The 13,825-nt window shown below is 61.9% G+C and overlaps 2 protein-coding genes across 2 annotated transcripts; both read left to right on the top strand.

Annotated features, from left to right (window-relative positions):
• Window positions 1-584: 584 nt before the first annotated feature.
• On the top strand, window positions 585-2,400 carry LOC142049372 (complexin-3-like). Its single transcript, XM_075077039.1, has 3 exons — window positions 585-976; window positions 1,631-1,718; window positions 2,059-2,400. The coding sequence occupies exons 1-3, from the start codon at window positions 822-824 to the stop codon at window positions 2,275-2,277; spliced, it is 462 nt and encodes a 153-aa protein (XP_074933140.1). The 5' UTR covers window positions 585-821; the 3' UTR covers window positions 2,278-2,400.
• A 7,676-nt stretch (window positions 2,401-10,076) lies between these two features.
• RAX2 (retina and anterior neural fold homeobox 2) lies at window positions 10,077-12,523 on the top strand. Its single transcript, XM_075077410.1, has 2 exons — window positions 10,077-10,319; window positions 12,080-12,523. The coding sequence occupies exons 1-2, from the start codon at window positions 10,077-10,079 to the stop codon at window positions 12,521-12,523; spliced, it is 687 nt and encodes a 228-aa protein (XP_074933511.1).
• The last annotated feature ends 1,302 nt before the right edge of the window (window positions 12,524-13,825 follow it).

Below are 13,825 nucleotides of genomic sequence, written 5' to 3'. Positions count from 1 at the left end.
TCTCACTTGCGGCCTGGTGAAGCACAGAGAAAGGCTATGGGGGGATCATGGGAGCTCCGGTCCCCAGAGCTCCCCGCACGCAGCCTGGCCCCTTTCCCCTTGGGGCTCTGTGCAGCCAGGGATTATTCTTTTAATCAGAGTCTGTATGGGAATTGCTTGCATATAGATTATGGGAGTGGGGCACATCGTCCAGCAGCAGGAAACCCCCTGCCCCACTGACTCCCAAGCAATCTCGAAGGCTCGGTGGAGCCGGGATTAACAGGGGCACGGGGCCACACGCGAGCCTGTGTGTTTGTGCGTGTGCGCCCTCCTGCTGCCTCATCTTCCTTCCAGTCCTTTGACCCTAGATTGAGATTTTTCAGCTAATCCTTTTGTGTCTCCTCTGTGCCGACTTCTTGCACCTCCAAGCCCCGTGTGCTGGTGTGGGTGGCTCTGGGTGCCCACAGCACAGGGCTCCCCCCAGCAGGATCCAGCCCTGCCGGTGCTGCCCTCCATCAGGGCCCGAGCAATGGGCATCTTTCATCCGATCCAGGGTGCGCTGGGGGCTCGGTGGCTCTTTCCGCTCCCCCCATCACCCTAATGGGGCAGCACCCCGCTGTCCTCCTGGACAAAGGTTCCTCCCAAGCACCCTTGGTGCAGCGAGAGGTGCAGGAAGGTCTTTGTACCCCGGTGGCTGTGGCTTCCCCTCCTAAGCCTTAATCCGCCCCTGATCCGCAGTGCCCCGGGGCAGCTGGTCCTGCTGACCTTGCAGGCACTGGCCCTGGGCAGGGACCTGGCGGTTCTGGGCGCAGCGGGGCACAGGCTGCCACAGCTGCCCACCCATGGCCACCTTCTTCACGGCCGCCTTGAAGAGCTTTCAAGGGGGCGAGGAGGAGCCGCCCAAAGAGGCCCCCAAGGATGGCAAGGCAGCCACACTGCCCAACAGCATGGCCCACGAGGAGTTTGAGGAGTACCAGCGGCAGCTGCTGGAGGAGAAGTAAGGCTTTGCCAGGGCTAGGGGTCATTTGGGGTCCCCCATGCACCGGGACCGGGGTCCCACCCACCATGGGCTGTCCCTAGGGTGGGACAGGGACAAGGAGGCATCTGGGGCAAGGGACGGGCAGAGTGGGTGCCCTCCAGCATCTCTCCCTGCAGCACAGGAGGTGCCTGTGGCTGCTGGCTACAGGGCTGGGACAGTGGCTCAGTGCACATCGGTGACAAGGGGCACCCCTGGGTGTCAGTGCCGCAGAGCAGTGGGTGTGTGGTGCCAGCCCAGCACCGATGGAGCTGAGGGATGACAGGGACCAGCATGGGATTACATTAAGGTCCCAGCTCCCTGGGTCCAGGTGCTGTGGGGACCCAGTGGCCCAGCATATGGGAGCTGAGAGCCCACAGGAGGAGCAAGTCCCTCCAACAGGCACTGTCACTGACCATCTCTGCCGGCTACTGGGGTTGGAGGGGCAGGATATGGCCCCTGCCCCCAGAGCCCCATTGCAACCCTCCTGCAGGCCTTTGCATCCCCTTCTCCTGCAACCCTGGCCCAGGGCTGGCACAGCCACTCTGCTGCTGGAGGACCAGGGTGATGCTGGGGGTGTTTCTGGCGGGGCATTCGGTGCAGCGGGGGGTGACAGTGTGGCACCGGCTGCTGCAGGATCGAGCGGGACAAGGCCTTTGCGCAGAGGAAGGCAGAACGGGCCTCTGTGCGGATGCATCTGCGGGACAAGTACCACCTGGCCCGGGTAAGGATCAGCCCACCCACAGTGGGATCTCGGGGGTCTTCCCCCAGACCCCCCATCCTGCAGGACAGCCCCAGGCTGGGCAGCTGCCAAGCCTCCCCGGCACGGGAGATGATTCCTGAAGAGGGCAGCAAACGGCTGCTGTGTCCGGCTGCACCATCCGCCTGCCTGCATGTCTGTCCAGCTGTCCAAATCTGGAACTGGGCAGTCCCGGCATCCCCCCAGCATCCCCAATGCCCTACAGCACCTGGCCAGCCCCAGGGGACCTGCTCTCCCCCACCATGTGGTCGGTGGGCGCCCAGGTCTGCCCACATCCCCAATGCACTCTCCCACCCGTGTGCAGGATGAGCGGGACGATGCTCAGCTGCACGTGGCCGGTGGCGCAGTAGAGCTGCCCCAGGAGCTGGCTGCCATGATGCACAGCAAGGAGGAGGAGGAGGAGGATGGCGGTGCCAGGGCCTTCGCCTTCCTGACGAAGCTGCGGGAGGTGGATCTGCCAGCGCTGCGGGATCGTGCGCTGGGCAGTGTGGACGAGGTGAAGGAGAAGTGCGCCCTGATGTAGCATCGCTACCCACCCTGCTGATGGGTGACACCAGCAGCACTGGGGCTCTGCCCCTGCCCCCCACCCCCCACCCCAGGAGTGATGGGTGTTACAGGTGCCATTACCTGGGGGTGGGCTCCCAGTACATGCTTGGGGTAGGGAGGGTGGGTTTTTCTCTCCAAAACCATTCCCTGTTGCTTCTCTGGGGTGCGCAGGGTGGGTGATGGGGTGCAGGGTATCTGGGTCCCCTCTAGCCATGCTGGCCAAGCCCTTCCCTACAGTGCCCCTGGTGTGAGTGACCGGACAGGGAGGGGGGTGGTTTCTGATGCTCCATTACCCCCAGGAACAAGCCCGAGGGCCTCGTGCACCATTTGGCTCAATAAACATGGTGTTTGCTGGCACAGTCAGGTCTTCCTGCGTCTCTTTGTCTGCACAAACCCTAGGTGGGAGCAGAGGACACACTGTCACCGCTGCAACAGGGCTGCTCCACATGCCCCCCAGCCAGTACCCACCCCATTGCATTCAGCCGCCAGATCTGTTCCTGCCTTCTGCAGCAGCCCCCAGACATGGCAGTACTCCCACAGAGCACTGGAGCCAGCAGGACCTGGTGCTCCCCCAGGGTATTCATCGGGGCAGCACCAGCAGGGGTGAGTGGCAGCATTTATCCCCACCTCGAGCATACCGTTGCCCGCGCAGGCAGTGAGTGGGCTCCTTTGGCCGGAGACAGGGTGCCCCGCTGCATCTTGCCCCTCCAGGGCCTCACTCCCTCCTCCCGGGTGTTCGGCAGTGGCACTGGCTTAAACACCACCTTGCCGGAAGGCTGGGGGCTGCTGAGATCACTAATACCTGCCTATTTTAGTGAGGTCTAATCTGCCTGAGTCGCTTGTCCCTGAGGACTAAGCTTGCTGAACCCTTGTAAAATGTACCGCCAGCGCTGGCCCCAATGGCACTTCCCTGCTGGAGCAGGAGCAGCCGGGGGAGTCATGCTGTGTTTCCATGAAAGAAAGGACGCGCTGAGCCACCTCCATCCTCCCCATGTTGGGGCCATCTGCTCTGGAACGGCCTGCGGGGATGGCCCTGTGCCGCTCTGCCTGCGGCTGCGGTGGCAGGGCTGGGAATCCAGCGCAGGTGGGCTGGGAGTCAGGCACTGTCACAACAGCCACAGGTCTCAGCTGCTCCAGCAGGAGCACCCAGAACTGCAGGAGCTCCAGCAAGGAGGTCCCTGGGTGCACAAGGTCCTGGGTTCCCCCACCCTGGGCACCCACAACTCCAGGTACCAGCCAAGGGGCTGGTGACTGCTGGAGCATCCCAGGGAGCATGGGACAGGCACGTCAGGGCTTGACACCTGGGAGCCTCCTCATGTTTGGTGGCCCTGCTTCCATCCCTGCCGTCGCTACCATCCCCACTCTCCAGTTTTTCTTCAAAACTTGCAAAGTCTCTCAATTGGGCACAAAAGTATGCCTGCCTTTCATGGGATGGGGCCGTACGTGTTCCCAGCAGTCGCCAGGCCAGGTTGCCGATGGGGTGGCAGCAGCCATGGCACCCTGCTCCCACCCCACGTCCCTGCTGTCCCCAGGGCTGGGGCTCCATGCCAGGTGCCAGCCACTGGGATGTTGGTGCCAAGGTCCCCAATGTGCCCTGCCACGGCAGGCTCCGCCATCCCCGCTCTACACTGGGCCTCACCCGGCCCAAACAGGCAGCCCAGCTCCCAGTGCTCCCAGTGGGGCTGCACAGGGGCTCCCAGCGCCGGCTGGGATTTGGGTCAGGACCCTCCACCAGGTCTCCTTGGCTAATCGTCCTGCCCCCCCGTCCTCCCCACACTGCCACCTGCCTCCCACTCAGCACCCTTTTGGGTCACCCCTGCCGCCTCCCCGCCTGCCCAAGGCCTCTTAATGAACTAAAAAAGTGATAAATCCCTGGCCGAGCTGGTCACGTGAGGCTGGTGGCCCCCAGCCGCCCCCCGCCTCCGGCCCCACCGCCCCGGTAAGCTGACGCAGCGTCTCTAAGCGTTAGCAGCTTTGCCTGCTAATAGGATTAGGGAGGTTTAAAACTGTCATTTGAGTGAACTAAACCCCCTGATACTCTGCATTGCACCTTCTTAACCAATTTGCCTTCAATTAGGGTAATTGGGAAACTAGCAAAGAAGTATAGCATTAATATTTTAAAGTGATGAAGCGATTACGGGCCTTGGACGAGGAAGCAAATCAATTTACTATCTGCTCCTAAAAGGCAATTATAATCATTTGGCAAATAAGCCTGCTGGCCTCCCCCCCACCCCGCCGTGCGAGCCAACACCTTAAGGCAGTCAGCAGGCCCGGCGCTGCGCACACCGCCCGGCGGGCAACACCAAAGCTGGGCAGACCCCGCTCCTAAAATTGGCCACAGGGACCATGGGCCCCGGCACAGCAGCACCTTCCTGCACCCACCGGGGCAGTGGGGGCACTGTGGGGGAAGTGGCCAAGGGCCACCTGGGCAGGTGACCCTGCTCCCACCCCCACCGTGGTGGCCAGGATGGGCACAAGTGCTAGGCCCCGGCGAGCAGGAACAGCAGGTCCAGGTGCTCATTTGCATCCCCAGCGCAACGAATTGTCCCTGCACCCAGGGATGTCCCCAGACCCCCCCTGCACACCCCTGCTGCAGGTGGGGCCCTGGCAGCGGGTATGGTGTGGGGGTGTCACCTCATCCCCAGGGGCTGTGTGGCCCCTAGGGGCATATCATGCCATCGCTGATGCAGGGACAGCCTGTCACCGGGGTGGTGGCACGCTGTCCCTGGGGTGAGGGCATGCCATACCCAAGACAGCATCATGCTGCCCTCAGAGCAGCATCAGACGGGGCAGGCGAAGCCGCACAGCCCCCTGGGAGGGACCCCGACCCAGCTGCAGTGCCCAAATGGGAGTGTGGATGTGGCTGCGGGGTCCCCCGGGCAGCAGCTCTGGTGGGGAGGGCACGGATGTGCTGGGGCCAGCAGCCACCAGGCATGGGGGGAGTGTGTGTCCAAAAACACCAAACGGTGACATCCGGCATCCGAAAGGGGAACCATCGTCAGGAGAGGAAGGGAGTGGGAGGAAGCCAAGACCGCGCCGGGGGCAGCAGTGCTTGCAGGTGGCAGGAAGAAGCTTTTGGAGCAAAGTAAAAGTGAGCAAAGAAAGAAAAGGGCAAAACCTGCCTGGCAGGATGGGGGTGTCCAGACAGCACTGAGCACCCCCCACCTGGAGCATCCCACGACCCCCATCATGATGCTCCCATTTTCCCCCAGGCTGGGCTCCCTGGGATGGCAGCCGGGGGTAGGGGCAGGAGAGGGGCGGCATTTCAGCCCCCCAGCACAGCGCCCTCTGCCCCACACCCCGACGGCCATGGGCAGCCCCCAAGGATGGTCCCCATGGCTGGACCCTGCAGCTGATCCCCACAGGGTGTCTCCAGGCCCTGGTCCCTGTGCCCAGTCCCATGTCCATGGCCTGTTCCCCTGCCTGGTCCCACGGACCGTGCCCAAAGCCTGCTCCCCCTGCCCAGTCCCCACTGCTGTTCCCCACACCAGATCCCCGAGGTTGTTCAGAGTGCCTGGTCCTTATGGTCGGTCCCTACACCTGGCCCTCACACCTGGTCCCCACACACAGATCCCCACACACAGCGGGTCCCCAGACCCCAGACCCGGTCCACACCTTGGCTGTCACAGCTGGGTCCCGTGCCTGTCCCTGTCCCTGTTCCCACCGCCCGTGCCCATCACTGGCCATCGCCCCTGCCCATGCAGCCAGGGCAGCCCAGGGGGCCACACATGCCATCATCAGGACCACCCCGAGGGCTTGCTGTCCCCGTCTGGGGGCAACAGCATCCACCACTGCAGCATCCCCATCCCACCGAGGCTTGGGGTGCCTGCCCCGGACCCCATCCCCACGGCAGAGCCTCCACAGCCGAAGGAAATCCTCCCCTTCCCCCTCATCGCCCCGGCCTTTCTTCTCCACTCCCCCTGTTTCTAATTCTTTTTCCTCGCCCGTAATGAGGGGATTACAAGGCAAACTCCAGCAGGACGCCTTTGTAGGGAGACAATCTGAGTGGGGAAGGCAGTTCGGGGCTTTGTCTGCTGCTGCCCCCCCGGACCCGCGCTGGGGGGACATTTAGAGCAATTACTTGTCCAGAAAGTAACTGTCAATCATTCTTAAAGGGGAAGGCCTCCAATTAATAACCTCGTCTTAATCCCTTGGACTCATTTCCAATCTGCGGGGCCTTGGTGACATCTGCAACACTAAATAAAGATTCTCCCGAGCCTTAGCACGGAGGTTCTGTGACAAATAAGAAGACTAGAGGCAACTTTGGCTGCCAAAGCTGCGAGATTGGTGAGGTTGAGCCGCTTGTTTGGTTCCCAGGAGGGACTGGCAAAGTTAAATACTCCTGGAAAAGCCGAGTTGGGCCCAGCAGGTAACGCCGATTTATTCCAATTCGGGAGGAAGCGCCGGGGGAAGATGCTGAAAAGGGAGTGGGCATCCCTGGGGTGCACCCGGAGCCAGGGTTGGGGCTGGCACCCTTCCCTGGGGGCTCAGGAGCCTGTGCTGAGCGCCTGACAGCACCGCTCGCGCCGATTTCCACCTGGGGCCAGTGGGCAGGAGCCACCCACACTCCACTGCCCGCTGTGGACAGCCTGTCCCAGGCTCCTCAAGCCCAGAGGGCCACATCCTGGCACCCAGACAGGCTTTGGAAGGCAAAAAAATGGGACGCAGTGAAAGCCAGGGCTGTCCCCAGGCTGTTCCCACTGTGTCTCCCGCTGCTGGGCGAGGCTGATGCTCTGCTGCTTTCCAGCACCGGGGAAACGATTTTTTTTTTTACCCACTTCAACCAGGGCTCGATGACGTTTCTGTTTCCTTTTCGGGTGTCTTTAATAACAGGCTTGCCCTCCCCCTGGTCTGGCAGCCCCTGCGGGAAAACCATGGTTTGGGGCATCGAGCTGGGCGGGGGGGCACCTCCCAAAGCTTTGGGTTCTTGTGGTTCCCAGCACAGTTTTAAAGCTTAACAGCTTAAACCCAAAAATTGCCGCCAGGCTGACGGCGGCAGCAGGAAGATGTCTGGTGGGAGCAGGGAGACAGCTCTCCCTACCGCACCCGCTCGCCGCTGCCTGCTCTGAGGCAGGAACCCCGAGACGCCGGTGGCGAAGGCTGGGGGCTCCTGGGGCCTGTCCCTGGAGGACGAGGACCACGGGGTAGCTGGTGCAGATGTCCACAGCCCAATCCCACCGGCGTCCCCCCTTCCACAGCCAGGGTCATCCATGACCCTGCCCAGGCCAGGGCAGAGTGGGGTGAGGGGGTTTGTGGGGGAGCCTGGCCCTCCACCCCATGTCCCACAGGGTCTGATGCTGCCACCCTGCTGCTGGGTCGCTCCTGCTTGGTTATTTTGCTGTTCGTTGCTTCATTCCTTCTCCCATGCCAGGGTTTGCTCTGCTTCCAAGGGGGTTTTGGCCTCCTTTGCTTTCAGATGGGGCCAGGGTGGTGGGATGCTGGGGGCTGCCCCCAGCCCTGGCCCTGACCTCCATTGCTGCACCTTGAATCCATCCCCACCATTGAGCCACCTCTTCTCTCACTCCATCTCATCCCCAGCCCCCCCCCAGTGCCCATCTCATCCATCCCCAGCGACCCAGCTTCCCCTAACGCCCCCCCACACCCCAGATCCTGCCTGTTGCCCTGGGGATTGCAGGACAACACTGAGTGGGCAGCCAGGGGACCCCGGTGGGGTGCTCGGTCGCCTGGGCAGGGGCTCTGGGTGCTCACCCCCTCTCCCCTCTCCTTGCAGGTGTGGAGCTGCGCAAATGAGAAGCAGGTGAGCAAGAGCAGGATGGTGGCAGGGGACCCCTCCCCGTGTCCCCAGCCCCAGGACATGCTGCGACACTCACATGGTGACAACAGGGCCCCTTCTCCCCACCACCCAGCACCCACTCACCCCTGCCTTGAGGCACCCCAGGGTGCAGAACGCAGTACCCCTGCCCTGGCTCGCAGACCCCCTGGTGTCCCCCAAGACTGCAGCCCCCCCTGCAGCAACAGAGCCGACCTGGAGCTGGCCAGAGCCCCAGGGCTACCAGACACCCCGGGAGGGGCCATGGGGCAACCTGGGGGACCAGCAGCTCCCAAAGTCACACATGCTGACACCACGCAGACACTGCATACACAGCGCTGCACGCACAGAGCACAAGCTGCACACAGCCACTGTGCACTGCACACACTGCACACACGGCCCCTGTGCGTGCACTGTGGGTGTTATACCTGCTGCACCAACTGTGCTGCACACACTGCACACCCAGGGCATGTGCTCTGAGCATGCTGCAGAGGCGCCAAGCACAGCATCAACAGACCCTGGGCACATGCTGCACACGCTGGATGTGCTGCACACATAGACACTGCACATCTGCACACCTGCACGCACAGCGTGCACTGCACTGCGCTGCGTGTGCTGAGCACTCTGCAAGCGCCTCCACTGCACGCACCATGTGCACTGCACACAAAGGCACTGCACACACTGTGCAGGCACTGCACACGCGCTGCATCCCCACAGATACTGTGCACAGATTCACACTGTGCCTGCACATTGTGCACTCTCTGCATGCATTGCATGTGCTGCACTCTGTACACACACGCGGAGCTGGGCACACTGCACATGCACTGCACACACTGCGCATGGACACCGTATGCTGCACCTGCACGGCACATGCTGCACGGGGTGGGCATGCAGCGCTAACTGCCCTGCACAGGCGCACGCACACAATTCACACACCCCCACTCAGGCCGCTGTATGCACGCCCTCCCGCTCCCCTGCGTGCACCCCAGGCCCCCCACACCTGCCGGTGGACCACACACCGCGCACATCCCCACGCCTGTGCAGAAACGCACCTGCTGCAGATGCACTGCTCGCACCCACACCACCCACTGCACCCACAGGCGCTCACCATGCATGCCACGCACAGACAGCCCACAGCTGCACAGCCTGAGCAACACCCGACACCCACCTGCTGCATGCCACCCCCTCAGGACGCCCATTTACTGCCTCCCAGAATTAACTGGTGGTCCCTCTCCCACCCCACATCCTTTTGGGCATCAGCAGAGCTTTTGCCAGCAGGTCTGCAGCGCCTTCCTCTCTGCAGCAGTGCCCCAGGACTGCAGATTTCTGCCCCATTTCCATGTTTGCCTACATCCTCGTCGTGCAAAGGGACCCTTAATCCCCAGGAAATACTGCAGGAAGATTTCAGATGCTGGATAAAAAGTTTACGGATGAGCCATTACAAGGGTTTGAAAATGCTTATAGGTGTGCAAAAAAAAAAGTTATTAGCCAGGGGATGGCGCTGGATCACTCCGGCCACACTTGAGGATCGACACTGGGTCCTCCAGCGGTTCAGGGCCAGACTTGTAGCCCATGATGAAGGGGCTGGAGGAGAGGAGCTGGGCTGGAAGGAGGGAGCCAACCAGGCTTGGTCGCCTCCACACCAGGGCGGAGGGGGGTTGGGTTGCTTCTCAGTGATGGCACTTTCACAAAATTCTTGGCTTTAGGTGAAATTTGACTGTTAGTTTCAGGTGGGCGGGTTGGCCTGGTCACATCTCACTGTACAGCCACGCGCGGGTGCCCACAGCTCCATCACCGGGATGCCGTGTGCGTTCCTGGGATGCTGCAGCCACGCGATAACGCTGTGGGCAGCAGAGAGGATTACACCTTTGTGTAACCTGTTCCTGGGCCACCCCTTATTCTCATCCATCTGTCTGCTTGTCCACCTGTCCCGGCCTGGGGTCGCATGGGGAGATCGATGTCCCATTAACCCCGTTAACCCCTGTGGTCCCCTCGCAGGCACCGCCATGTACCTGAATAAGTGCGAGGGGGACCTGGGCGAGCTGCGGAAGCCAGGGGATGGTGAGGGCACTCCGCCAGCCACTGCCGAGGAGGAGCAGCCCAAGAAGAAGCACCGGAGGAACCGCACTACCTTCACCACCTACCAGCTGCACGAGCTGGAGCGCGCCTTCGAGAAGTCCCACTACCCTGATGTCTACAGCCGCGAGGAGCTGGCCATGAAGGTCAACCTGCCAGAAGTCCGTGTGCAGGTAGGGAGGACGCCCATCAGCCCCTGCACCCCAGACCTGTCCCCCAGGCGGTGGCAGAGCAACCACCCTGGCACTAGAGAGCTTTGCTCTGCTCCCAGCTCCGCTGCCACCCTCTTGCTTGGTGCCTCGGTTTCCCCATTGCTCAAGGCAGAAGCAGCACCTCCGCAGAGTCACTTGCTCCTGCCTAAACCAGGGAGGGGATTTAATGGCTGAGCCTTGCTCCCCTGCGAGGTCCCAGTTCAGCCCATGTGCCAGAGGCTCCATTTGGGCAGGGAGATGGTTTATAGAGATCCTTTACCCCACTGCTGCCCATCCTTCCCGCTCATCCCGCAGGAAAGAATGCAGCTGAGCCACAGGAGAAGGCTCTGCCTGGGGGAAGGTGCAACCTGGGGAAGAGCCTGGGGCCCCGCCACTCTGCTCCCCTCCTCCCCTGGGACTGATGAAGCGACAAACCCACTGTGAAGCAAGGCAGTAATTCCCTTACAAATTAACTGAGTTTCCCAGGCCTCAGCCCCAGTCCAAGACAATGCCTTTTTCTTGGGGGGGCTCTTCCAGACCATAGGAACACCACTACCGAGTTCTCTGAGCAACAAACAGTTTCACACGATCATAGAATCATTTAGGTTGGAAAAGACCTTTAAGACCATCAAGTCCAACCATTAACCCAACACTACAGACTCTGCCTCTAAGCCCTGCCCCTCAGCACCACGTCTGTGTGTCTTTTAAACGCCCCCAGGGATGGTGACTCACGCACTGCCCTGGGCAGCCCGTTCCAGCGCTTGACAACCTTTTGGTGAAGAAATTTTCCCTAATACCCAACCTAAACCTCCCCTGGCACAACCTGAAGCCGTTTCCTCTCATCCTGCCACCGGTGACCTGGGACCAGAGACCAACCCCCCCTGACTCCAGCCCCTCTCAGGCAGCTGCAGAGACCGAGAAGGGCTCCCCTCAGCCCCCTCTTCTCCAGACTAAACCCCCCCAGCTCCCTCAGCCGCTCCCCAGCACACTTGTGCTCCAGACCCTGCCCCAGCTCCTCTGCCCTTCTCTGGACATGAAGTTTGCACCAGTAAAGCCCAGTGTCCACCAACAACTGTGACTAGCCCATGGGAGACATCCCCTTCCCAGCCCAGCTGTTCGCCGTCACTCCCGCTGTGCATGGCACGGCAGATGGCCTGTGTTCTGTGCTGCTGGGGCTCTGGGGACACGGCGGCCAGCGTCCCCGTGGGGAGAGACATCACTGCTGGCCTTGGCTCCCCGGTCCCTCTCATTCCGGTTGGGTTTTGGTGCATCCGTGACAGTTTTGCTTCTAAAAGATTTTAGATGGGCTTTTGAAGGCCAGAAGACTTTATACCAAGATCTGTAAGCGTGTTTGCAGGGCTGGGGCACATGTTCCCATGGAGCCGTGAGGGCAGGGGCTGCATGGCAACAATTCTCACCTTCCACACCTTGGAGGTGTCCATAGTCCCTGGGGTTTGTGGGAGAGGTTTGGCAGAGGTTTGCAGTGTGCTGGGGATCACTGGAGCCCTGTGGGACACCCCACATAGGACCTAACACCCAAGGCACCCCATGCGGGATGGGATACCCCATATGGGACACCCCACCTAGAGCACCCCATGTGGGGAACCCTGCATGGGGCACCCCACATGGGATACAGCACAGGGCAGAGCATGTGGGGCACCCTGCATAGGCAACAGCATGTGGAGTGTGCCGTGAGGGACTGGCTGGGCATGGTGGGGCTTACCCCGACTCTCCCATCACAGGTCTGGTTCCAGAACCGACGAGCCAAGTGGAGGCGGCAGGAGAAGATGGAGACCAGCTCCATGAAGCTCCATGACACCCCCGTGCTCTCCTTCAACCGGCCCCCCATGACACCCAACATGGGGCCCATGAGCAACTCCCTCCCGCTCGACCCGTGGCTGACGTCCCCCATCTCCAGCGCCACCACTGTCCACAGCATCCCTGGATTCATGGGAGCCCCCCAGGCCCTGCAGCCCCCCTATGGTGGGCACTCCTTCCTCAACACCCCCCCACCAATGGCACAGGGCATGCAGCCCATGGCCCCCGCGCCCTACCAGTGCAGCACCACTTTTGTGGACAAGTACCCACTGGAGGAGGTGGACCAGAGAAGCTCCAGCATCGCCTCACTCCGCATGAAAGCCAAGGAGCACATTCAGACCATTGACAAGACCTGGCAGCCCATTTGATGAACGCTCCCCTCCAGCCCCGCTGGCCCCTGGCTCCTGCCCCCGGCATCAGCATGGCCCCGGGGCGGGTGAGGGGGGTGATAGTGGGATGCTCAACAGGACCAAAGCCAGCGTGGGGCAGGGATGCTGGGCTGCATCTCCCCCTCCACCGAGCTGGCACCGTCAGTGGGGAACCCCCCACCAGCCGCCGGTGGCCCCTCTGAGCTGCCGAGATGCCGGCCTGGGCTAAGGATCCAGCTCAGGCATCCGGCCATGCCACCGGGACACCCACTGCCCCTAGTCGGACACCTCCTTTCCCCACACTCCTTCCCCTTCCCATTATTATTAATTTTTTTAATGCTGCAGATTTAAACAAAACTGAACAGAAAAGCTCTAGTTTCATAGGGAGTACTTGGGGGGATATTTTTAGCCTCATTGAGGCGTGACGCCAGTTGTGCCACTAGATGCGCCATCACCAAGAGGACAGTTGTATTGTGAGTAAAGAGATAAGCTGAACAGCTACTGCGTGATGGAGTCCGGTGCAGCCGGGGGCCCTGCCTGTCGTGCCGCTCGTCAGCAGTGCCACTTGTTAGCACACCGGGGCTGCGGAGCCTCTGCTGGGAAGGCATTTTCCAGGGCGATGCAGGAGCATCACCCCTGAGCACCCTCATGCCCCACTCCCTCAGGCTGTGCCACGTGGGGCTGGGGCCAGATCCAGGTGCGGGTGACCCGACCCGGCCCCAGCTGCGAGCTGGGACCAGCTTTGTGCCACGCCATGTCCTCGCGGCCTGTCACGGGGCACATGCTCAGCCATCCCTCAGGGGCTGCGCCTGCTGCCCGCCTGCCCTAATTGCTCCCCACGTGTTGGTGGCACAAAGCTGCTGTGATTGTGCTGCCAGGAGGGTGGGTGGCTGTGGGACTCCCGCAGGCCTTGGACAGGGCTGGCAGGTGGAGGGGGCTGGCTGGGAGCCCTGGGGTCCCTGCGGTGGGGGTCAGCAGGCTGTGCCAAGGCCAGTTCAGTCCTTGCCAGCAGATCCTGCCAGGGTGGCAGTGGCAAGGTGCCATGTCCCCAGGGTTCCCCAGTATGGCCCTGCAGCCCCAGGGGAACCCTGTCTGCCTGCCCACTGGGGCCTGGGACACAGCCAGCATCACTGGCACTCCCCCAGGGTTAGCAAGGGCCAGCTCCAGCGGAGATGGCTGAGCCCATGGTGGCTTTGAGGTGCTGAAGCACAGCCAGGACAGTGAGAGTTGGGGGGTTGGCCCTGGGCGAGTGGGTCCCCCTGGTACCTGGGGTGTCCTGGGTCCCTGGGGAAGTGAGGTGAG

The sequence above is a fragment of the Phalacrocorax aristotelis genome, chromosome W (genome assembly GCF_949628215.1).
Source record: "Phalacrocorax aristotelis chromosome W, bGulAri2.1, whole genome shotgun sequence".
Lineage (NCBI taxonomy): Eukaryota > Metazoa > Chordata > Aves > Suliformes > Phalacrocoracidae > Phalacrocorax > Phalacrocorax aristotelis.
Note: the sequence above shows the minus strand (reverse complement) of the source record. Positions and strands in the feature narration are given on the sequence as shown.